Below are 25,407 nucleotides of genomic sequence, written 5' to 3'. Positions count from 1 at the left end.
GACAGACAGAGGTGGATACAAACAGAAGCTGAGACAGGTGGGAAGGATAAAGATTAGGAGAAATAAAGAGAGACTAACATCGAAGTAAACTTCTCTTATCCCTTTTTATTTCGTATTCTGTCCACCAGTCAGTATGTTACCAATATCCATTATTCAGTTTTGAAATACTAATAACTAATCCTTTTACCATTTAGTTTTGTTTTTTAAATATGTTTGCTCTATACCTTTTAAATTCCAGAGGTACTATTTTAATCTGGGGTAGTGTTGGCCGCTGACTGGGTAGGGGAAGGGTAAGGAGAGTAATTCTCTCTGAGTGAAGAGAGTACACTGTTGAACAAATAATATAAATCAGGATCTGTGCCCATCAGACTAGAGGCTGCACAGCAGAATCCCAGCTCCACTGTTTCCTAGCTGTGTGACTTCGGGCATGTTACTTAGCTTCTCTAGCCTCAGCTCCCTCATCTGTACAATGGGAAGATAACAGGGAATAAAAGTACTAACATTCAAAGCACTTGGAACAGGACCATTAGAAAGCACACAACAAAAGCAAAACTATTCAAATTGCCTTTTATATGAGTTTTAAAGAAATATGAGCTATTTTTTAGCTCTGTTAGTGTGAATGATAACTATCTCATAATAACTACTTGATGTACAGCCTAGTCTCTGAAGTCACTTATTTCTTTTGCAAAATAATTGAAATTTATCAAACAGTGGCATGTTAAAAACTGGTGATTTCCTTTTGATATTTCCAAAGTTATTTGTTGAGCTCAGAAGTGAATGAGAAACTCCAATTGCCCAGGCCGCTGCTCTTGGCCATGCTTCTCTTTCTTTAACTCAGACTAATTTCCGATCTGCCCAGGGCACCTTCTAACTAAAAAAAAGGAAGGCAAGCTACCTCAGTGCCATACACTACCACCCCCTACCGGGCTGTCACAACTACAAGTTTCAGACAAATTTCCCAATATTCAATGTCCAAACCACACACAGGTGTCTGTCTTCTGAAAATAAATAATTTACATAAATTTGTACTGAGGTTCAAGTTTTACCTTTCAGTCTGTAATGAACTAAATGAGTCTTTTCTAAAGCATGAAAAGATAAAAGGTCAAAAAGAAACAAGAACACAAAAAATATATAAACACTCTGATTAACCTAAGATAAAATAAAAGCATTTGATAGTTTAGAGATCTAATGAAAACAGCAAATTAAATTTTAAAAGAAAAATGCCTTCCTAAGAACTAATTTAATTTTGCCGATTACAAATTTGGTTTTAAAATGGTTGTAAGATGTAAAAAACATCACACAGTAATTCTTAAATGTGTTTACAATGTCCAATGGTCAAACTGCAATAGTCTCTAAATTAAAATAAATCTAAAAGCATAATTATTTTACACATAGCTGATATTAACAAACATCACAATGACCACTTCTGATTAAAAAATAAAGTAACTTTACTTTGTTTGCAGTGAGTAAACAGAAACAAACAAAAATCCAACATACCCAGTCTAGGAGGAAATGAAGTTAAAGGAGCCATAAGTTCAACATAAGTTAAGTTCACAAGGAAATATTCTTCCAGTTCTGGTATATCATCCTGCAAAAATTACATCCGTTAAATTCCCTATGCTCTCAAAGTAATTACATCTGACAAGCTGTTTTTCAAATGAAGTTATAAATTTATATTCTTAAATTATATACAGAAAATATAAAAATGCTAACATAAATTAGAAAAGATTAACATGTCAAAAAGTATTGGCAATGGTATTTTCAATTCGACACCAAAAGCAAAAATAACAACAGCAAAAACAACAAAAGCAAAAATAAATAAGTAGAACTACATCAAACTAAAAACCTTCTGTACAGCAAAGGAAGCTATCAACAAAATGAAAAGGCAATCTGTGGAACAGGAAAAAATATTTACAAATCATACATTTAAAGTTTGTAAAGAACTCACAAGCTCAATGCCAAAAATCAAACAATTTGATTAAAAATGTGCAAAGAAACTGAATAGACATTTTCCAAGGAAGGCACACAATGGCCAACAGGTACATGAAAAGGTGCTCAACATCACTAAACATCATGAAAATGCACATGAAAACCATAATGAGTATCACCTAACATCTGTTAGAATGGGTATTATCAAAAAGACAAGAAGTGTTGGCAAGGATGTGGAGAAGGGACCCTTGTGCACTGTTGGTGGGAATATAAACTGGTGCAGCCACTATGCGAAATAATACAAAGGTTCCTCAAAAAATTAAAAAAAGAACAAACATATAATCCAGCAATTTCACACCTGGGTATATATCCAAAGGAAATGAAAACAGGATATTAAGAGATACATGCACACCCACATTCCCTGCATCATTATTTACAATAACCAAGATATGAAAACACCGAAGTGTCTGTCGAAGAATGAATGGATGAAGAAGACGCACTACTACTACTACTACTACTACTACTACTACTACTACGACACACACACACACACACACACACACACACACACACACAGAGGATTATTATTCAGCCATGAGAGAGATGTAAATCCTGCCATTTGCATTAAAAGGGGTTGTGCTAAGTGAAATAAACTAGGCAGAGGAAGACAAATACTGACTGTATGGTGTCACTTAATGTGGCATCTTAAAAAGAAAAAAGGAAAGTCAAACTCATAGAAACAGACTGGAAAACTGATTGCCAAGGGGTTGGGTGGGATATGGAGAGATTGGTAAGAGTAAAAACTACCAGTTTGACCATAATCACATTTTTAAATCCTCATCCAAGGATATTTTTCAATTGATTTTCAGAGAGAGTGGAGGCAGGGGCAGTTAGGCTTAGGGAGAGGGAGGAGACAGAGAGAAAAAAAGGGAGAAACATTGATGTGAAAGAGGCACATCAATTGGTTGCCTCCTAAACCAGCCCCAACCTGGCTGGGGATCGAACCTGCAACCCAGGTACATTCCCTTGACTGGGAATTGAACCCATGACCCTTCAGTGTGAGGGCTGATGCTCTAACCACTGAAAAACACAGGCCAGTAACCATAATCACATTTTAAGCCATCAACCTCTCCAGGGTCTCTCAGTCCCTCTAATTTAACCAGTCCTAAAAATTAAGATGCTACATCGATTTGCTGATCCAATGAAACCTTTAAAGTAATCAAAATGCTCCTTTGGAATGCCATCCTAAAGAAGACTGCCGTAAGGAAATTGTCTTTATCACAAGATGTTTCTATAATAAAATACGTAACTGCAGACCAGCCTATCTAGACAACAGCAGAAATCTCTGTGTGGTTTAAAAAAAAAAAATTCACAAAAAGAGATAAGCTGATTTAAAGGTTCCAGAATATTCCATCAATTTCTACTTTCTATGTGGTTATTCGGATTTAATACAGTAAATCAAAAGAAGAGTTTACCTCAAGTATAGTTATGTTGATGGCTGCTGCTGTTACCCCTTCTTCTAAAATCAGAAAGCCAACTACCGAGACAAAGTCAACATCTGGATCAGCTAAATTTCCTTCTGTCTGATTCTTTAGACTCAATATTCCAGGAACTGTGGTATATGTGACATTAATGGCTCCTAGTTGAATTGGATGGGAAAAGATTTTATAATTAAATTTTTAATACAGTATCTCACTGGGAAATCTCTGGTTTTCCTAAAAGCACCTTAGTGGTTTATATTATTAACCTAACTCCTCACACCTTCCCATATCCTTGACCTTTCCCCATGTAATGGCACAGTGCTAACCCATGGTGGGCAGACACACTGCCCTGCCTCTAGGCTATGAGTTTGGCTGTGTGACCTGTCTTGGCTGACAGTACAAAATAAAAGTGGGGAGGTGCTAGTTCTGAGCCTAGACCTCAGGGGGCCTGGCATGTTTATACTTGCGTCCTTGTACCTCTCCTGGTCCCAGGAGAAGAATGAGAGACATATGGAATAGAACCACCCCAAGCCCAGCCTAAGTTAGTGGACCCACAGCCAACATTATTATTACGCTGAGATTTTATGACTATTTGTTGCATAGCATTTTTTAAACAATGTAAAATTACTTTAATCTTTCAAAAATAAGTTATAAAGTCCTATCCTAAGATTAATAAATATGAATGCTTTTCCTGTCCCTTATTTATTTCAGCAATGGCTTTCACCCACACAAGTAGAATACTGAAAAAGCCCCTGTCTGGAAACCCCATTCACTCTAGAGTAACACAAACCTAGAGATCCAAATTCTCTGTTGATGAAAAGCTGAATCGTTGTGGCAGCCTCTTGTAGCAAAACAAATCTTGATGAAAGAGCAAAATTTAAAACTCCATGTGGTTCATCACTGGCTTCCACAGTCAGGACAGCCGCGTATCCCTGGGCGTCAAGCAGAGCGACTCCTGCCGGTGGGACTCCTAAAATTGTCAGGGAGGACAAAAATTATGACAGTGACTCGGCATTAACTTCTAAGTACTTAAAATGTAACCCCACTCTCTGAAACATATTAAAGTAGACATGAAGTGCTCCATTTTATTCATGTCCTTAATAGAAATCTTCAGGCTGAGTAAGAGAATCTACATTTTAATCTTTTTCTAGATAGCAAATCATGAATTTTTTCACTTGACATATTATTGTCATTATTTGCTAGATTGGTCATCTGAATAATGGAAATGGAATAGAAACTGAGGAAAGTACTAGATAATATTCTCAAAATGACTGAATTTGAAATATCCAAATACTGGATCTAAATCCAAATTGGACTACTAATATAAAATTAATTATATAAAATTTTTATTCCATAAGAAAATATTTAGCAAAATTTTTAGAGGTTGCTCCTAAGTACATAAAGAGAATATATTTCCATTCTGAGCTGATGTTTTATCAATTTAACATTTTTAGGCACAGATGATATATAATAACATTAATTGTTAAGTGTATAGATAACTGTTACTTTTTTCTGAAAAAATTAATACACCAGAAAAAATTTAAAATTGAATTCTGAATTACCTTGTGTCCTGACATCATACAGAATGACTTGGTAAACTTCTTTCTCCTCAGGAATGTTGTCGTCCAACAAATGCACACATATTATTTTGTTCAATGACCCCTATGTCAAACAGAAAGAAATTCATGCCCATATTATCTCTAAACACAAAATATCTTCTACTTTTATTGGCCTTAAAAATTGTGCACTCAACCCTGGCCAGGTTGCTAAGTGGTTAGAGAATCGACTCATACACCAAAGGTTGTGAGTTTGATCCCCAATCAGAGTACATACCCAGGTTGCGGGTTTGATCCCTGGTCAAATGGATAGATATTTCTCTTTCATATCAATGTTTCTCTCTCTTTTTCTCCCTTCCTCTCACTCTGGAAACATACTCTCAAGTGAGGATTGTAAAAAATTGTGCATCCAAACACATTTTTATTTAAGCAAAGTGTTCTGTGGCTTAAAAATATAAATTAAATTTAAAAAATCATTCACTCATGGAAAACCAGGCTTAAGGCAGATTGGGACTAACTGAATGCTGGGCTGATTAATGTAGATCTTATTCAATGAGCAATGTTGACAATTTCAGACAAAGCAACTAGTTGGGGAGATTCTATGGCAGTGGTGAACAGGAAAAACTTTAACATGGAAAAGATCCGAAACCGGTTTGGCTCAGTGGATAGAGCATCGGCCTGCGGACTGAAGGGTCCCAGGTTCGATTCCGGTCAAGGGCATGTACCTGGGTTGTGGGCATATCCCCAGTGGGAGATGTGCAGGAGGCAGCTGATCGATGTTTCTCTCTCATCAATGTTTCTAACTCTCTGAATCTCTCCCTTCCTCTCTGTAAAAAATAAATAAAATATATTTAAAAAAAAAAAAAAAACAGGGAGAACAGGGATTAGAAATCCAATGCAGTACTCAAGGCTGGTGGTTATAGGTAGGCTTAGCTTAATACTGAGACAGCAGAAATACAAAGAAAAAGAATTAAACACATTATCAAACAAGAATTCACCAAGTGAATGTAGGGAAGAGAGGAAGATGATGGAGTTACAATAAAGTGGTACCAATTTTCTAAGACGTTTTATAAAGTTACTAGAGGCCCGGTGCACAGATTCGTGCACCAGTGGGATCCCTCGGCCTGGCCTGGACTGCGGGGATCGGGCCGAAACCAGCAGTCCAACATCCCCCAATGGGTCCCGGGGTGTGAGAGGGCACTCTGCAAAGTTGAAGTCTCTCGGCAGCTCCTGCGTTGAGTGTCTGGCCCCTGGTGGTCAGTGCATGTTATAGCTACCAGCCAGTAGGCCAGTCACTCAGGCTTTTATATATATAGATTTCTCAACATTCACCTTTTTCAAACTATCAGAGTCTCTAAATGGCACCTCAAAAATATATTTTTAGTATTACCTTCGTGCAATATTTTGTCAACAGGCCATAAAAGACATACATTTTTAGAGCTATATTTGTTGCTCCCGGGCATTTAAAGTTCCAAGACAGTGAGGAGGATGACGAGGGACGAGCACTATCAGTCTTCAGAATGATGCAGTTGACAATAACGGGGAGGCCAGGAGAGTAGCAAGAGAGCTTGCCTCAAATACAAAGTTGACCTTTTCTATTTCTTTAAAGGAGACCTACCAAACACTTATGGAAAAACACATCCATTCCTTAAGTCTTAGAAATTCTTTATTCAAGTAGTGTGCTTTCTTTAGGGTTCCAAGCAAGGAGCTCTCCCCTCAACCTCCATTAATCCTTGCATTTACATAATCAGAGTTTTCCTTTTTCTCAAATACACTGTTTTCTCTACAAGAGTTTGATAAAGCTCTTCTTTTTGGTCTTACCTCAGAAAAGAAAAGTTGTCCAGTAAAGTTAGCAAAATTGAGTTCTAGATTTTGCCCAATAATTTTCCAGTTGACAGTAACATTTCCTCGACCAGGGGGTGTTCTTATCACATGGAATTGCAAAATTTCTCCTGCAAGTGAAACGTACAGATAAATACTTAAGTGGAAAGGAATTTAACATTTGAACTCAACCAAACCCAAATCCCAAACATGCAACTGTTACAGCACCTTTTCCAGAACATTACAAAGCTGTTTGTTCTGTTTTGGGTTTTCTAAAAGCTTTATACATGCTTATTGTTTATTAGCATGGGTATCTCATCTCTAAATAGTTCTATTTAGTAGAACTTCAGGAAGTTCAATATGTAAAAGCTACAAAAGCACATGCTATAATGGGAAACACAAACTTTTATACACTCCAAAACATGCACCAGAACATGAATGTTCTGTAAATTAAAGAAAGTTCTCATGGTCAAAGCTAATAATAGCACAAGTAAATTTCCCTTCATTTTTCAAAAGGACACAATTCCTTACACTGATATGCAATGTGATTTTACACAATGCATGCATAAAAATGCTTGCAAATACCTGAAAATCACATTTCTTTAAATTGTAACTTACATATACCATCAATGATTACGTTTTATAAAGAGAAATACAAAGGAAAGGTGTCAAATCTGTACATCAGTCTCTGTAACTTCAACAAAGTTACAGTTTTCCTTCCTGGGTAATTGGGGTATTTTAGATACTTTCCATTCCTGGCTTTTGTCCTCATGTAATATTTTGTAAAATTGAAGAATATCACTATAGGCATTTCTTTTAAACTGCTGAAAGTGAAATGCAGTACTGCTGGGGGCCATGTGGCTTGCTGAAAATAGGCTCAATTCAAAAGCTTTGCATGATGACGAACCCAAGTTAAGGTATACTAACTTGGGTATAATGAACTGTAGCACCAAAAAAATAATTATTGTGAAAAAATAAATGATGTTTTAAAGCTTTAAAAGAATACATCCAAATTTTATAGCATAGAAGCATAGTTGAAATCCATGCATATTCATTAAAAATATCTTTTACTTAGTTATCCAATAAGTAAACATAGTTGATACTTTTTAAATGAGCAGAGTAAAAATAAAACAATAAAATATAAATATCCTTTTCACATATTTTTAAGCTGCCATATTTTTTAATTTCTAGTGATAATAAAACAAATATTACTAATAGAAAGGTTTCTTAAAACATGGATTAATTCAGAAATTATATTAAGTTCAATTACTAAAAAAACAAAATTAAATTTTTATACTAAATATAACCACACTTATCTTTAGAACAATAAATGATTTGGGGAGAGTGGAGAATATTATAAGGCAAAAGAATCAGAAAAACTTCTAAATAAGATTTCCAAAAACATTTGAATGTTCAATGTAAACATTTTTAAGTGTTTCAATACAAAAAAATAATTTAGTCACCATTCCATTAGTAGACTATGTCTTCATTTGTTTTGTTTTTTTAAACATATAGAGACTGCTAGTTAGGAAACCTATATATATACATAAAAAGAGGAAATATGCAAATTAGGCTGGGACACCGTAATGGTCATGACCAGACAGGAGGAGGTTGCGCAGGCAAGTCCCAAAGCGGAGATGGAGACAGAGATGGGGGGAGGGGGGGGGATGGTAGGCGGGCTGGCGAGCCGTGGTGCCCCAGCTCGGGCTGGCCTCCCGGAGTCAGGGCAGACACGGACAGGGACAGGGACAGGGACAGGGAGGCTGGGACAGGGACAGGGAGGCTGGCCTGCAGTCTCGGCAGCCAAGCGCAGGCCCGGAAAGGAGACGGTGGGCCCGCCTCCTGCGGAAGCAGCGCGGCTCCCTCCCACCTCCCATGGAATTGACGGGGGTCCCTCCTGGCTCCCACGGAAGCGGCGGGCAGCCTACTGCGCGTGATATCGCGCAATGGGCTACTAGCCAGATTATAACAAGGTTAGGCTTAACTGAAAGACTGTGTTTAATCAGCCATAATTGTCAGCATACTATTTATCACTTTTTATACTTGAATAACTAACGCATACAAACAAATACAGGCACTACTATAAAACCCTGGAGTCTCTCTATAGTACAACGTGGAGAATTTCTCATAGAGCAGGTTTGTATTGAACAAAAAGGGCTTATTACTGAAAGGCATAGCTAGAGTCCTAAAGTCATTAAGCTGTTTTCACTGACAGTGTTGTCTGGTGATACAAATAAAAAGGTTTACAGGGTCATGGTTTTCAAATTTTTTAAAATCAAACAACCTAGTAATACTTCAAAAAGAAAATGATGAAAGCTGGATCAGTGCTAAAAATACAGTAAAATACAAATGGCAAGAAACAAAATGTAAGTCAATAAATATCCATGTTGAAGGGGACCCTATAATCACAATAAATTTTAAAAATTATGGTTGCAAGATTATAGAGATTTAGAAATAAATATACATTATAAGGTAAAAATAAAAACAAAATGCTAAGGAGAGAAAAAAGTAAAATTCTCTATAAACTTAATAAATGTAAAATAATCAAAGTATAATACCTCTTAAATAATATCATCATTGAAAATTTAACACATTACCATATAAGGAACTTGCAAGAAAATGTTGCAAGAAACACAATTTGCAGCATGATTCACGCACACACACATAAATAAAATATAAACAAAGCATTCCTTGAACACATAACCTAACTATGTCAACAGCATGAATAGTGTAAAATTTTTTCAAGTAATCAAAATGAAGGTATTGATTCTGCCTCTTTAAGACAAACTCCCAGGAACCAGGTCCATTTAAAATGCCTCCTGGGCAATATTACTAGAAAGTTACCTTCTACCTGGATGGGGAGTCAAAGAACTGTCTTTAAAAAAGAAAAAACTTAAAAACAAGTGCTTAGTCTTATATAATGGGAAGGACGGAAGTTAGGTCTGTAAGGAAAGATAAATTTTTTACATAACAAAAATGTTACCAAGTACTACACTGCCTTCTAGGTTTTGCCCATGAAGAACTAAGGGGGACCCTCATCTACCAAATAATCTGACTACATCCAGACAAGAGATCTACGGAATCCACCAAAAGTTGGTGATTCTCTAAAACAGATATATCATATAGAACAGGGGTCCTCAAACTACAGCCCGCGGGCCACATGCAAATATAAATATTGTATTTGTTCCCGTTTTGTTTTTTTACTTCAAAATAAGATATGTGCAGTGTGCATAGGAATTTGTTCATAGTTGTTTTTTTTTAAACTACAGTCCGGCCCTCCAACGATTTGAGGGACAGTGAACTGGCCCCCTGTTTAAAAGTTTGAGGACCCCTGATATAGAATCTAGGCCTAGCCTAGCACATATAAGGAATAGGAACATAAAATGCATGCAGAGGGAGGCCCAGGCTACCCGGCAGCGGCACTGTGGGTACGCAGGGCCTGCCTCTGCGGGGGCTATCGATCGTGGGGCTCCCAGACTGTGAGAGGGCACAGGTCAGGCTGAGGGGGAACCCCACCTCCCCCATGCACGAATTTCATGCACCAGGCCTCTACTTTTATATAAGAGACTTGAGCATCCATGGATTTTTGTATTTTCAGGGGTCCTAGAACCAATCCCCATGCTTACTGATGGACAACTAGATAGATGATTTATATTTTTAAAAATTACATTTCTTGTTCAAATCTTTGCCTATAAAAGATTCATGCTGTCTCTGAGAAAAGAAAAAAAATTTAAATCCACTGACCGTAACATGAGGTTATGATACTACTAAGTTGGATGACTGAGTGAAGCATCTCACACAGATTTATAAAGAGCACATTTATACACAGTTTGCAACCACAGTAAAAATCTATTGTCCCATACTTCTAAATTCTTCCCATTACATTTGAAAGAAAGTAATATTTACCAATAGACATTTGTTCAATTGCTTTAGTACAAAAATGTAGAAAAAGGATTCTTCAGAATTCAGTACATTGTTAAACTCTAAAGCAATTCCTCCCCATGAATAGAAAATGCACTCTAGAGCCAGAAATTCAGTATAGTCCATGTTTTAAATCTAATCACATAAATGAAATTCCAACTCTAGGCCAAAGCAATGTTAACATTGTTAAAATCTCATTTTTACCCCATTTCTTTAGCAGTTAACTTTGAAGAATTACCATAAAGTTTTCACTAATTCACTTTGGTTACCCTTATGCTTGGTATACTTTTCTCTGTGCAATTTCACAGCAATATAAAAAATACACACACAAAATACTAAATTCTTGAAGCAGTACATACAGCACCTTTGAAAAAGAAAACTAATTCAGACTCTAGGAAAAAGGTTTAGGAACAAAGGAAAAGAAAAATAAATTAAAAAATAGAAATTCCTCCCAATTTATGTTTAGAAAATTATATATATATATATATATATATATATATATATATATATTTGCATTTTTTTCTTTGTTTTTTTAAAATCTAGCACTCATGTAAACAGTAAAAGCAACTCCGTGTTTTATTTCCTGTACCAAACTCATGCTCATAGATTGATATGCGACAGCAGATTTTTAGCCAGTAACAGCACACTTGGGCCATTTGCTTTAATCACTAATCCCCTTGTCCTCTGCAGACATTTAGCTGTTGGAAGCTGAAGAAACCACACCCTGATTTTCAGGTTAAGTTCATCCAGGTGAAGGACAACACAGGTGCCAGTGTCAGCAGGAAAGCTCAGGTTCCTTCAGAACCCTCCAAACCACCCACCATCATCACTGCCCGGGCGCTCAGAGGATGCACTGTCACGCCACTCGCTGCTTTACAATTAAAATACCTTTGAAGTGATACTGGTCATCCAAATTCTCCGGTATTCTTCAAAGAAATTCTGTCATCATGTTGAAAATCACATACTGAGTCTAGCTCTAAGTCTTCCCTTAAATCTAATCCTGCCTGGCCCTGATCTTACTATTATTTATACCCTCCATACCACTGACTTTTATTTTCTTTCTTGTATTTCTTCAACAAAACAAAAACTAATCCAAAATATTCCTCTTTAATCCGTTTTCCCCGATTTTTTTCTCCTCTCCTTGCTCTCCGTGGCCAATGAACAGACTATCTCCTAGGGCAGTGCTTCTCACACTTAATGCAGCGGAGAGCAGGGGGTTTATATTTATTTTTCTTCTTTTGTGTGCCCTGATCTATCCATTGTAGACTAACATTTTTGTAAAATACAATAAAATGAAGGGCTAGATTAAATAGCAAAAAGAATACATATACAAGCCCATAGATATCACTTTTGAGTATCACAGCAAAATGAAGTTGTTCTATATAAGTTTCTAGAAAAGGTTATTTCAGTTTCTGAACTGATCTTGTCAGAAACTAGTAGAAACACTTTGTGGACAGGCACTGGCTTGAGGACCACACTTTGAGAAGCACTGCCCGAAGGCCTCTGCATCCATTTATCATCCTTAGATATCTGCTTCTTATCCCAAGAGCTCCTTTAAAACTTCATGGTTCTTAATGTTTCCTCTAGCACATCGGGGAATCTAATCTCACTTGTTGCACATTTCAGTATGAGACATACTGATTACTTATTCTGATAACTAATGAAAACACACTCTTAGCTTGGTTTCTTCCAGCCTCTTTGGGAGAACTTTCTCTCTTTCCTCTCAGAACTTTTCTTTCCTAGCACTTTAACCTGGTATTCCATATGGCTCCATCTTTGACTTACTTGCTTTTCTATCTCCAGCCATGAAGATTTTATTAATTTTTCTGATTTCAACTATTATCTCTAAATATCCAATTTCCATGTGTAACCTAGATAGAGTCAGGTTCTCTCACCAGTTTCCTTCTCTCACACAGACATTTTAAGTCAAATTCATTATTCTTCCAACTCAAACCACTTGAAATATTTACCCAAAGTTCCTACATTGTCAAGTTCTGCAGCAGATTTAAGTTCAAGCAAAATGAAGTCTCTTCACATAAACTGCCTTATGGCATGGCCTCCGGATTCAGACAGCACTGGGTTTAAGCTCCTCCATGAATAACTGTGCTATTTAATCTCTAAAATTCAGTTTCTTTATGTGAAAATGTGGTGCATACCATAATATGTATTGTTATAATTAAGTGAAATAATGGATGTGAAATGTCTGGCACACAGAAAACACTCAATAAATGTTATATTGTTGTCTTAGTTACTAACTTCCCCTATGGTGACTCTACTTGCATTATGTTACAAATAATTTTTTGATGATCTGTCTTTAGTTAAATGTATAGCTATTTATTAGTCACTTTCACTCACTGCTGCTCTGAAAACATAATATTCTAGGCCATCAATCAAAGGAAAGAGTGTTGGAAAATGGCTAAGGCATTTGCATTGATGAGTTAAACATACAAGTTTGGAGTCCAGTAATGTGAAAGGTAACACACACTAAAATTCATTTCGTTTCCAGCACAGGAACTAGCTAGCTCTATGACCTTGTCAAGTCATTCTTTCACTGTCTCAGTTTTCTCATCTGAAAAATAGAAGTCCAAATGCATGATCAACATCCTTTCCATTTCTTATCTTTTTGAGGTACAATTTTTTTTATTTCTAAATATGAACTACAGTGAAACACAGGCTATAAATACAAGTTTTAGCTCAAGCAGGCTTATTCGAAGACCAAAAACATTGCTATCATCTTTTAAACAAAGCAATAGCCTATATAGGGTGGGGCAAAAGTTGGTTTACATTTGTTCATATGGAAAATAATACAATAATTAAGAAATAATAATGCAAAAATAAACTCTTTCATGTACTCAAAAGTATAAATCTACTTTTGCCCCACCCTATATATGCAACACCTTACATATAATATAAAAAAAAAAGAATTCCAAAAAATCTGTTTAAGAAGAAGATGAACATTTTATAATTTTTTTCTAGTTTGGCACTTTGTTCACACAATATAAAACCAAGACTAAAAACTCATTGATTACAGACCACCATTTGTTTTGAACAGAAAGCCGATGTTTCACTGTTTAATATGGGCAGCTACCACTGCGCACATACACACTTGCCAGGAGCAATGCTAAGCACTTTACATTTATTAGCTCACTTAATCCTCACAAAGAAACCTATAAGTAAGTGATATTTGCTATCATTTAACAGATGAGAAAGCTGAGCATCCTAGGTCTGACTAACTTCCTTAAAAATCACACAAGCGGGGACTGGCAAGCTACAACACAATACCAATCCACAAGGCTTCCAAATCTAGTTAAACAGTTCCCTGTATAGACCTCTCCCACACAAGTTCCATGCACATTAGCATACATAGCCCTACAAAATAATGAAAGGATTAAAAACATCAGACACATTAAAAGACTAAACAAAAATTGACATCCATGGAAAAAAGAATGAATGTGCTCAACACAAACAGGAACCCACCTTCATGACCTATGACAGATCTGGAAGCTGTTTGAAAGCTAACAATTCCCGCCACGTTGTCATTGGCCAAAATGTTCACTCGCACAGTGTCGGAGCTGGGCAAGATTCTGCTTCCGCCTTCAGTGTACACTAAGCTCACTATGATGCTCTCATTGTCCTCTGGCTCGGGATCGTCCAAAATGGTTAAAATGGCTATCTTTTTTGTTTCACCTATACAAAAATCAATTCAAAGCAATACTATTACTTCCTATGATAACTTGGTAGTTACTAAAGCCACTGGAAAAAATCTAACTTTAAATTTTCATCTTCACTCCTTCCTCATCAAATTTTCATTATTTCCTTTGAAATAAGGAGAAAGTTACCAATTACCAACCTGTGCCCCCCAACCCATCAGGCATGTCATAGTCCATTATTCCCAAAATAATTTACTAGAAACAACATTATAGAGAGGTTTTATACGATTTTAAAAATTGACTCTAAAACAGATGCCGATTAGGTATTTCAAAAAGTTATGATATATGTATCATGACCCCCAGTTACTATTTCCAAAAAATTATACACAAAAAGTTAAATAATAAAAGGTGCAATGAACTGATTTAACATGTAATTGTGAGTGTTTACTTCATTCATTTTTTTCTGTATACAGTGAGGCTTTTATGAGTACACGTCGTTTTTTCAAGTGGAATCTGTGATTGCCCAAATCAGGATTTAAACAATGACCTCAGTAAAAATACCTTTCCCCCACGCAAAGTATTAGCCACATGTTTGGTTGTAGTTTTCCTTAAAAAATTAGAGCTTTCCTTAGATGTGTTTACTTATCTGTATCACATATAAAGGGATAAAACTCCCACATCTCTTAAAACCCTTCTTTGTTTAATAAACTAAAAGGATACATATGTAAGGCCATGTCAGTCTTCATATGTCATGTCAACCACTAACCAACTTCTATTTTTTCAAATCCACACTATGCTTTTACATATTCACATTCTCATAAAAATTGAATATGATAACGTTAGGATATACTGCAATCCATTTAGAACCATCACTCACCTTCAGCAAAAGTCAGAATTTCTCCAGCACCTATAAAATCTAAACCTTCAGTAGCGGTTCCACCAACAACACGCCACTCGACTGTCACCTGACCTAAGCTGCCCCCCGTCCTGTGGATCATCAGCTCCACTGTGGTCTGAAGCTTCTCCTGGACTTCTACGTATAAGCCGTCTTCTGAGGTGTTGGGACTAATACTGTACATCACGAACACGCCAAAGGCATCGCCATTTAATGCTATGACAACTGTAGAAGTATTTGGCTGTCCTATGGTTGGCTGGTTTTCAAAACTGGCTGTGATGTTCATGAGGTGAACTTCAACAAGAGAAATTAGGAAACTCTTATCCATCTCTGGGATATCATCCACAAGAATAGAAACTGTAAGATTTGCAAATTCATCGCCTTCCAGCATTATGACCCATTGCCTTGTCACAGGCTCATAGTCACTGCCAGCCACAGCCTGACCGCTAAAAAGAGACGCTACCCTGGTCATGTTTTTCCTATAGGTCCAGAAGTCTGAGTGGCTAACATTCGGACTGATCCACGATGTCATCCAAAAACACTGGGGGCCCTCGGAGGCACTGAAAAATGAAAATGCTGAGCATGCGTGTTCTTTGAGGCACAAAGTGGCACAAGTAAGCTGGGGCTCCCCCACGGCAGAGACATTCACCCAAGTTCTCCAGAGCGGGTCAGGCACCCCCTGCATTGGCGATTCATAGTAGGACAGTAAATCTTGACCTTCCTCCACTGCAAGAGCCACTACATCAATATCGGAAGTACTGTAGAACAGCAAGAGCTGACCAAAGCGCCCGCCGCTAAAACGTGGAGTGACAAGTAAAGACACATTAAGCATTCAAAGCAATCTGTGGGTTATATACAGGAAAGAACTACTAATTGCAGCTTTCAGTTTTTCAGTATATAATGTCATTGTACAAACACAACCATGCTTCTTATTACATTTGTCTTTCAATGTTTTACTTTCTCATGTAAGGTCACCTTGCTAGTTTTCGATCGAAGAGAATATTTACCAAGCTATGAAAATAACTTGAGACATGCAAGTCATATCCATTTTTAAATTATCAAACAGAAATAGAAAATTAATTTTCATTACTAGATTTCCCTGAAACAAAGTAACAATAGCATGCGTACATTTTGAGGGAATATAATTATTTGCCATAAGGTCCCCAAATCCAATATTTTCTATTTCTAAAGGAATTCAGTGAACTGTAAACTGCCTCACGAAAGAAATGCAGGAAAAAAAAATAGAACCTGAAAATTAACCACTTCAGCATATGAATGTTCTTTAATTTAGAAGCTAATTATACTTAAATTCTAACTAAAACAAGTAACAGATTAAAGCAACAAATTTTTGGAGTTAGAAAGTCCCATGATGTATAATCTATTTCACTAATAACAGGTATGATAAATATAAAGAGCTCTTTATATTATTAGCCATAAATCATTTAATAAATTATAATAATTTATATTGTATTAAAAAACTAATTGTGCAAGAGATCCTTTCCCATCACTCCACAATTCTCATCACCCGCCCCCCCACCCAAGATGCACGTCACCATCTCATATACCTTCTCCTGACAGTTATGTTAGCACAGGAACTTCTCTCCAGAGGCTCTTGAACACGGTAAACCGACTGAACAAAGGCTACTGTGCCATAAGGATTATCATTGGCAGGAATAATAATATTTGCCACTCGATCTAACCCAATAGTACCTCCACCAGAGGCATCAGTTAGTTGCACTTGGATAACCTAAAAATACAGTGAAAACTTCCTTAACAGAAACCTAGTTCTGAAATTAGAATAAAAATGATTCAAGGGAAAAAAATTAAACATATCCATACAAGTTTAAGAACAAAATGAAATGTAATATAAACGGATTCAAAAAAAACTATCCCATTACATTTATAAACCCAACATGTAACAGAATAATCCATCATGAACTTTTAATAATACAGCATGGCTATACATTAAAAAATAGGCTATTTAAATTCCTTAATATTCAGTTATATAATTTTGTGAATCAATTTTGAGATCCCTGGTTATGTTTTGTTTACCACTTTAATAATATACTTTCAGTCCTATACCTTTTTTTATTTAGGGAAAATAGTACATATATGTTTTATGAAGTTAATCTATTATGCCTTATTTTCCACATTCTGTTAAATGAAAATTCGCTGACAAAATTTAAAAGAAAAAATATATCACAATACCACCTATATTTAGAGGGAAGGAAAGATAAGTGTTTTAAAGATATTAACTAGTAATTAATATTTTAAGAATGAATAATGATACAATTACCATTCAAATGAAATTTTATGAACTACCTTTCTATGAAAATTTGATAATATTAAAGAATAAATGCTATCAAATTCAATTTTACGAGATCTGGGCTTTAATAATACTTGAATTTTATACAATAAAATTATCCTTAGCCAATATATGGCATTGATGAATAAACTTTCCCCCTGAGACTCTCCTTTTATTTGCTACTTTGCTAATTCATCATGAAAAATAAATACCAGGCAGCTATATCTAGCATGGTATTTGTCACATAGTAAAATCTCAAAATTGTTTAAGAATAAATTAATGAACAAGTAAAAAAATTAAAATCTAATTTAAGCCCAAAGGGAGTATGGGTATAAACAAATCAAAAATTTATATGAAATAATGTATCAAAAATTATGATAAATGTATTATGTATTTAATCGCTTAAACAAAATGTTGAAAAATACAATTCATAAAAATATCTTACACTAGTAAACTGGTATGTGCATAGACCTATACCTAGTTTCATTATCTGTAAGGATCACTTTCACACTACCATATTTTGAACATTCTAGCAGAAATAATTTATTTGACATCCTCTACAAATGTCACAACAACAGTATCTGTTCAAGTCACTACAAGACAAGGCATGATTTACAGTGTCATTCTATACTAGGCATTCCTCTCACCTCTTCAATCTCCGGAACGTCGTCAGCCAGGACCTCTAACAACAAGGTTTGAATGGTTTCCCCAGGGGCAAAGGTCACATTACCTGAGACAACTCGCAGGTCGCCAGTAGCAAGCTGTCCATTAATGGTGGCAACCCACTGAATAGTAACATTGCCGAGTGTCCCAGAATTTCGAATTATTGGCAGGTTTACCTTCACTGAATTAAACTCAGGTTCCTCTACAATAAGTTTAGTAATCTGAAAACCTGAAGGGCAGAGCAGAGTTGATTTCACATATAAAATGAAACTGAATTACACAGATCTAAACAATCGCTGTCCTATAGTCACTTTTTCCCCCTTATAAAATCTAAGTAGCTAACCCCCATACAATCAAGAGTAACATGCTGTGATACAAAGTGGTTGGGCTACCAAAATTTCAAAATGATTTTTCATTATGATAGAAGCAGAAATCACAAATCCAGATGCCCATAGGGGTCAGGCATACACCAGTTGTGAGTGAAGAGGATCTAATGAGTTCTGTGGCTAACTGCACAGTGCAAGTCTAGTCCAAAGGGACAGTGGCTATATGGCTCCCATGACGATGCTATGCGGGAGAGGGGGCTAGATGTTGCCAGACTTTCCTACTAAACCAGAAAGCCCAGATATCCACATTTTTGTGTAAATTTCTATAAATTAATTTTTTAAAGAATTATCTAAGATTCACAAAACACATTTACGAGCCAGATATAATGTAAAAGGTTAAAAGATTGTGACTTCTACATTTATGCAAAGGTTCTAAACAATCTTTTAACCACTCACCACTGCCAGTGAGTGTACAAGATGCTGTATATATCAGTATTAACAAGTTAAAAAGAGAACATGATCAAATCAATTCTTCATCCCTAAAAACAAAGAAAAGTATGATCTATGCAAACAAACAAAAGAGAGATACAAACTAATCTGGTTACCAAATAATCCATAGGGGTCATCAGAGGCCTCAATAATAATGATTGCCTCTGTTAACTCCCCTAGTTTGGCTCCTCCTGTTGTTTCATTCAGCAGTTGCACAAGAAAAGATTCTTCCAGCTCAGGGTAAATGTCATCAATGATATATATTGGCACAGCTTTACTGGTTTCCCCTTCTAGCAAGACCACATCTGATGAAGCTATACTATAGTCTTCACCTACAGAGATAAAAAGCAAAATGCCAAGATTCATTCCACAATATAATAAACATGCCACATAGTAGGGGAATCTATGATGTATCAAATTTTATGGATGTACTTGGAAAGACTTTTTTGAGAATATTTACTAAATTTATTCTAAGCAAGAAGACTTTACCTGTCTTGCTTAAAGAGAAGGGGTTGGGGGTTTGATGTCACAAAACAATGAAAAAGATTTCCTAAGGGTGTTTGAGTTCACATGTTCATTTTTAGAAAGATGTGTATATAATTTGTACTGTTTGTCATATATATATATATATATATATATATATATATATATATATATATATATGGCATACCCCCAAAAATGTATACACACACTTTGAATAATTATAAATGCAGTGTTTATTAAAATCCATTTCATTTTCAAAACTAAGCTATCAGCTGTTAAAGCGTTTATACATTTTTGGGACTTTAGATATAGATATGGATAGACAGCCATAGGTCATTTATAACCACAAGATAGCCCTTTATCTACAAAAGAAAAATGTGTATAATACTTTTAAAACAAAGAACAAGACTAGAATTCTAATCTCACTGGGGAAATAAATTATACTGTTGCACTGATATGGGCATGTCGGCATCATCAATGTTATAGCTGGAATCTAGGGAGCTTTGTACAAAGTTGGATTAAAATCAGCTATTGCATAATTGCCCAGGATGACTTTGTTTCTGGTCCAACAGTGGTTGGGGAAGGAGAGAGGCTTCCTATGGAGCCTGAGGGCAAATTTCCTAGAAAACACACACACACACACACACACACACACACACACACACGCACACATCACCTGGGGAATACGTGAGCCCAGTTTATCATCTTTTCAAGCAAGTCTCATATCCAGATAATTTATTCCAAAAAATCAAGCCTGTTACCCCATCCATTCACACTCATGTTCCTTTGAGTGCATACTAGAAAGAACCTAATTGAATTGCTCTTGGGCAACTCTCCCTCTAGGTAACTGTACCACCAAAGAAGGCAGTCTCCTAATGTTTGCATTTGGCAATGAAATCACTTTGCTTATACATAAAATAGTTCATGGCAACCACTGTCTCTTCCATGTTCTTAATAAAGAAGGAAACAAGCAAGATAAAAGGGTCGAGAAACAAAACTATTGCCAAGTACTGTGGTCATATGGATGCATGTTTTATCTTGCATTCTTTCCTAGGTATCATTTACATGAGTCCCTTTCAAAAAACTAAAAGGTACGCAGAGAAAATCTAACCATGCTTTCCTTAGTTTCTTTTCATTGGTTTGTGCCTATTTTGGTCATCAGAGCTTTTACATTCATATACAATTCACTAGCAGTTTCCATAAATTGTACAAAATCAGTGTCATACATATGTGATGAAAGATCTGGATACGTTCCTTTAAAAAGATGCAGCAGTATTGTGTTTTCTGGCTGATTTTTCTAACTACATCTTCGAGGTTTGTTAATCAAGGATAAAATTCCCCTCTAAAACACTTCACTGCTCCTTAGATGTCTTTTCTCACCAGCTATTGCAGTTATTGGCACAGCTTTAAACTTCACAGATACATCTGCAAATGCTCCTCCTGTTCTCGTCACATTGATAATGGGTCCAACATGATTTTCTGCCACTCGAACAAGCGGAGCTGATAGCTGAAGAATTCCAAAGGCATCATCATTGGCAATAATAATTAGGTGAGCGATAGTTTCTACCTTAGGTCCAAGGCGTGGAGAATTGGGAACTGAAAAAGAGAAGAAAATCTATCAAAATTCTAAGAACTAGTCATTAAGCCTCAGCAAGATTCCATCAACCAAATGTGATCATAACTTAGTGTTTTCTCTCTATGAAATATTTCTTTAAAAATATATTTTATTGATTTTTGACAGAGAGGAAGGGAGAGGGAGAAAGAGTCAGAAACATCGATGAGAGAGAAACATCGATGAGAGAGAAACATTGATCAGCTGCCTCCAGCACACCCCCCACTGGGAATGTGCCCACAACCAAGGTAGATGCCCTTGACCGGAATCAAACCTGGGACCCTTCAGTCCATAGGCTGACGCTCTATCCACTGAGCCAAACCGATTCAGGGCTCTCTATGAAATATTATTATTATGTAGTAGCACTAATCTAGGCATTGTATGTACAAAAATAAATTAAACAGAAAGTCCCTACCCTTATAGCTTTATATTCTATTGAGATTTTATTATAGAATCCATAGCAAACAAATAGTTAACGTACAGGTATAATTTAATAAGTATTAGAAATTTGTCAGAAAGCAAAAAGAATTAGAGTATAATAAATCATCGCTTTGCATATGTTACAAAGATAATGATGAAACCTACAAAATTTTGATCTTTTAATTAGCTACCAGTATGCCATAAATTTTTTTAAAACAGCATTTTAGTTACAAAATTAATAGTAATTTGACTCCATGACCTCAATGACCAGCAGCAGAAAATCACCATACTCTAAATTACTGTGTCTTTGCTTCAACTTTCCTCCCTCACAAACCTGTTCCTCTCTACCCCTTCTTAGTTAACTCAACTACCTCATCTGGAAAAAGCGCTTCAATGCTACCCCAATGCTGCTATAAAAGAGTGAGTGCAATAATTTTAAGGTTCTCTCCTTACTTTCCACTTATTATCAAGAGAGCGAAGCTTATTTTGAAGGCATTTGGGACCTTCCAAAAACTGCTCCTCATTCAGAGGTTCAATTCCAGCCAGAACCATTCCCAAAACAATATAAAAAGTGGTCTTTTAACACAAACAAAGCATCTAAAACTTTTATTAGAAGTAAAGAATTTTGAGGTCATATTTAATTTTTTTGTATTCTTTCTAGAGTTCATATTTAGAGTATCTCTAACAATGATGGTATTTGGAAATATGTGAAAATGTATAAAAGTCAACACTTTCAGACAAATTAACCTAAAAACAAGTAACAACACCATTTAATTTCAACTATATAGGCCCACGTCATGCTAAATTACATCATAAAGTTACAAGTAGAAATCAGTATAATATAATTAAATTCAACTAAATTAGAAAAGAATGGCAGTGACAGAGAGTTGTAGCAGCAGATGACTTTTTTTGAGTGTACACTATTTGCCTGGCGTTGTTCTAAGTACGTTTCTTATATCAAGTCATTTAATCCCCATGACATCTCTATGTGGTCAGTAATATTGTCCCAATTTATAGAGGAGGAATCAGAGCCACAAAGATGGGGAGGAAGTAACCTGTAGGGTTTGTCTAATCTCTTATATACAATTACTCAACAAACCTCTCCTGAAACTTGACTACACTAACACAGATCCTATTAGGTTCTACACTGATTCTGCCTACTAAAATCTGAATCGATATCACACAGATTTGCCCTTAATTGTTCTTAATTTCACATATGGCTTATGCCTATCTTGGACTGCCCCAAGCCTGCTGTATGATTCCAGGGACATATCAAGCATAAAATACATCATTTGTTTCTCCCCTCCCATAGCTCATTGATATTCTACATGTGCCACTTTATTATTAATAATTATTCACAAATATTGAATGCTTACCATGTGCCAGACACTGTATTAGTTTTCACATGTATTATCATATTTAAGTCCTATAATAGTTCTGTATTGCCCATAGAGACACTGAGGCTAAAAATAGTTTTTTACTATAACTGGAACATAGCTATCTGACACCAGTACCCACAGCTCCTAGTCACCGGTATATGTAGTAATCCCTCCTTGTTTTACTTCTATCTCACTTAAAAATTGTGTGTTCCTTGCATCAGCTCAAGCCCAGCTCTCTACCCCTACCTGTACTACCCCACTCTCTTTACGATGCCACTGAGCCACACAATACCAGGGAGAGTGGCTTATACTTTCCAATAGAAGCTACCAGATCCTCTGTGGATCACTCTTGATTCCTCATTCTTATCCCAACCAGGGTCTTCTCAACTATCTCAATGACCCACAAATTCACAGGATTTCTTAGTGCTCCACAGCCCTGTGGCCCTGCCCTCATGCAGTTGTCAGATCCACTTGGCCAATACAAAGAGCTTCTGTTGCTTAAAAATTCTTCCAGAGTTGATTAAGGTGAGAGGCTCCGGCTCTTGCTACCGGGACTGTCCTTGGAATCTCCGGTTTAATTACAGAATGTTTTGGAAGTTACAATATATAGTACAACTAGAGGCCCTTCGTGCACCAGTAGGGGTCTCTCAACCTAGCCTGCAGGGATCAGGCCGAAACCAGCTCTCCGACATCTCCCAAGGGGTCCTGGATTGCGAGAGGGCGCAGGCCAGGTCAAATCCATACACCCGGCCTCTAGTATACATACAAGATCTTTGGTTAATCTCTTCCTGCCCTCCCCCATCCCCTCTTCCCTCTGAGATTCATCAGTCTGTTCCATGTTTCCATGCCTGTGGTTTCCAATCCTGTATTGAGCATCTGCCCCCTAGTGGTCAGTGCACATCATAGCTACCAGCCGGCTAGTTGCTTAGGCTTTTATATATATAGACTAGAAGCCCAGTGCACAAAATTCATGCATGGGAAGGTGTCCTTCAGCCCGGCCTGCACCCTCTCCAATCTGGAACATCCCTCTCGCAAACCGGGACTGCTGGCTCCTGACCGCTAACTTGTCTGCCTTCCCGATCGTCCCAAACCGCCTCTGCCTGCCAGCCTGATGCTCCTAACTGATCCCCTGCTGGCCTGATCGCCCTTAACTGCTCTCCCCCTGCCAGCCTGATTGACCCTAAGTGCCTCAGCCTCAGCTCCTGCCACCGTGGCTTTGTCCAGGACGTCTGGAAGACATCTAGTCTAATTAGCATATCACCCTTTTGTTAGCATAGATAGTTACTAGAGGTCAGTTACACTGGATTACAACTTTAGGCTTGGAATGTAACAGACTTTACATTCATATTTTCAAGTGTCCCACTACCATTTACCCTATAGGTAAACTAAGATGACGCTTTCAAATTTAGAGCTTAATATTTTTATAGAATTTCTATATACCAAATTTTTAACTTATCGTTTTAGAATTATTATTTATAATAATTGTAATAATACACTAACGGATACTTACTTGGACGATTTTGTACTTTCTCTATTAAAGTAGAGTTGAGTAGTTCAACAAACACAGACTCTGACCTTTCTGGTTCATCATCATCCAAAATTGTAATCGTTATTGTGGCCTCACTCTGATTGGCTCTGAAAAGAGCAAATCCAGAAGCTGGTATATAGTCCCTTCCTTGAGTTGCTCTGGCTAAATTAGGTGGAAAATAAGGTGGTTTTTCCATATCGTCCAATGTTGCATATGTGACCATGATTTTTCCCATGAGGCCTTTTAACCTTATTATTGACAATGTGATGTTCTGAGTTGCTTCTTCAACTTCAATAGGTCTATTTTTCTCAGAAAAGATGAAGACTCCATAAGGATCATCACTAGCCAAAACTATTAATGTGGCATTAGTATGAACTCCCAAAGATCCACTGGAGACATTGAGGATTGACACAGAGAATGCCTTATCCAATTCTGGCTCTTCATCCGGCAATATTTCCACTGTGATGTTGGCACTTTTTTGCCCAATTTCAAACGTGACATTACCAGAGGTGAAGGCCAGATCACCATCTGGATCAGAGTCTATACTCCATAGCAAAGTCACTTGAGACAGAGCTCCATGACTTCTTATAATCTATAAAATATTGAATATTAACATGTATTAAAAGAGGTATTAAAACCAGTAACTTAGAAGTTTGTAAATACAGAATGATAGCAACTTTATATAAATTGTTCTAAAAAATATGAGATTCTTAAAGGCAGACATCATGTACTAACCCATTTTTGAAGACACAGAGAGTCCTATTTAAAAACTGATTGTTGCCGAAACCGATTTGGCTCAGTGGATAGAGCGTCGGCCTGCGGACTGAAAGGTCCCAGGTTCGATTCCGGTCAAGGGCATGTACCTGGGTTGCGGGCACATCCCCAGTAGGAGATGTGCAAGAGGCAGCTGATCGATGTTTCTCTCTCATCGATGTTTCTAACTCTCTAT

General features: G+C 36.7%; 1 protein-coding gene across 1 annotated transcript in view; it reads right to left on the bottom strand.

The window, feature by feature from the left end:
• The window catches only part of ADGRV1 (adhesion G protein-coupled receptor V1), a 459,909-nt gene that overhangs the window by 346,241 nt on the left and 88,261 nt on the right, over positions 1-25,407 (bottom strand). Inside the window, exons 28-39 of the mRNA XM_081090113.1 lie at positions 24,441-25,050; positions 20,900-21,115; positions 19,153-19,368; positions 18,206-18,450; positions 16,819-17,000; positions 15,236-16,047; positions 14,186-14,395; positions 6,788-6,918; positions 4,973-5,072; positions 4,201-4,380; positions 3,405-3,568; positions 1,498-1,588 (exon numbers count right to left, since the gene is read on the bottom strand). Of these exons, the coding sequence (XP_080946239.1) occupies positions 1,498-1,588; positions 3,405-3,568; positions 4,201-4,380; positions 4,973-5,072; positions 6,788-6,918; positions 14,186-14,395; positions 15,236-16,047; positions 16,819-17,000; positions 18,206-18,450; positions 19,153-19,368; positions 20,900-21,115; positions 24,441-25,050 (3,157 nt within the window). The remainder of the gene's footprint in view (positions 1-1,497; positions 1,589-3,404; positions 3,569-4,200; positions 4,381-4,972; positions 5,073-6,787; positions 6,919-14,185; positions 14,396-15,235; positions 16,048-16,818; positions 17,001-18,205; positions 18,451-19,152; positions 19,369-20,899; positions 21,116-24,440; positions 25,051-25,407) is intronic.

Source organism: Myotis nattereri, assembly GCF_964212035.1.
Source record: "Myotis nattereri genome assembly, chromosome: 4".
Classification (NCBI taxonomy): domain Eukaryota; kingdom Metazoa; phylum Chordata; class Mammalia; order Chiroptera; family Vespertilionidae; genus Myotis; species Myotis nattereri.
The sequence above is the reverse complement of the archived record's forward strand: the minus strand, read 5'-3'. Positions and strand labels throughout refer to the sequence as shown.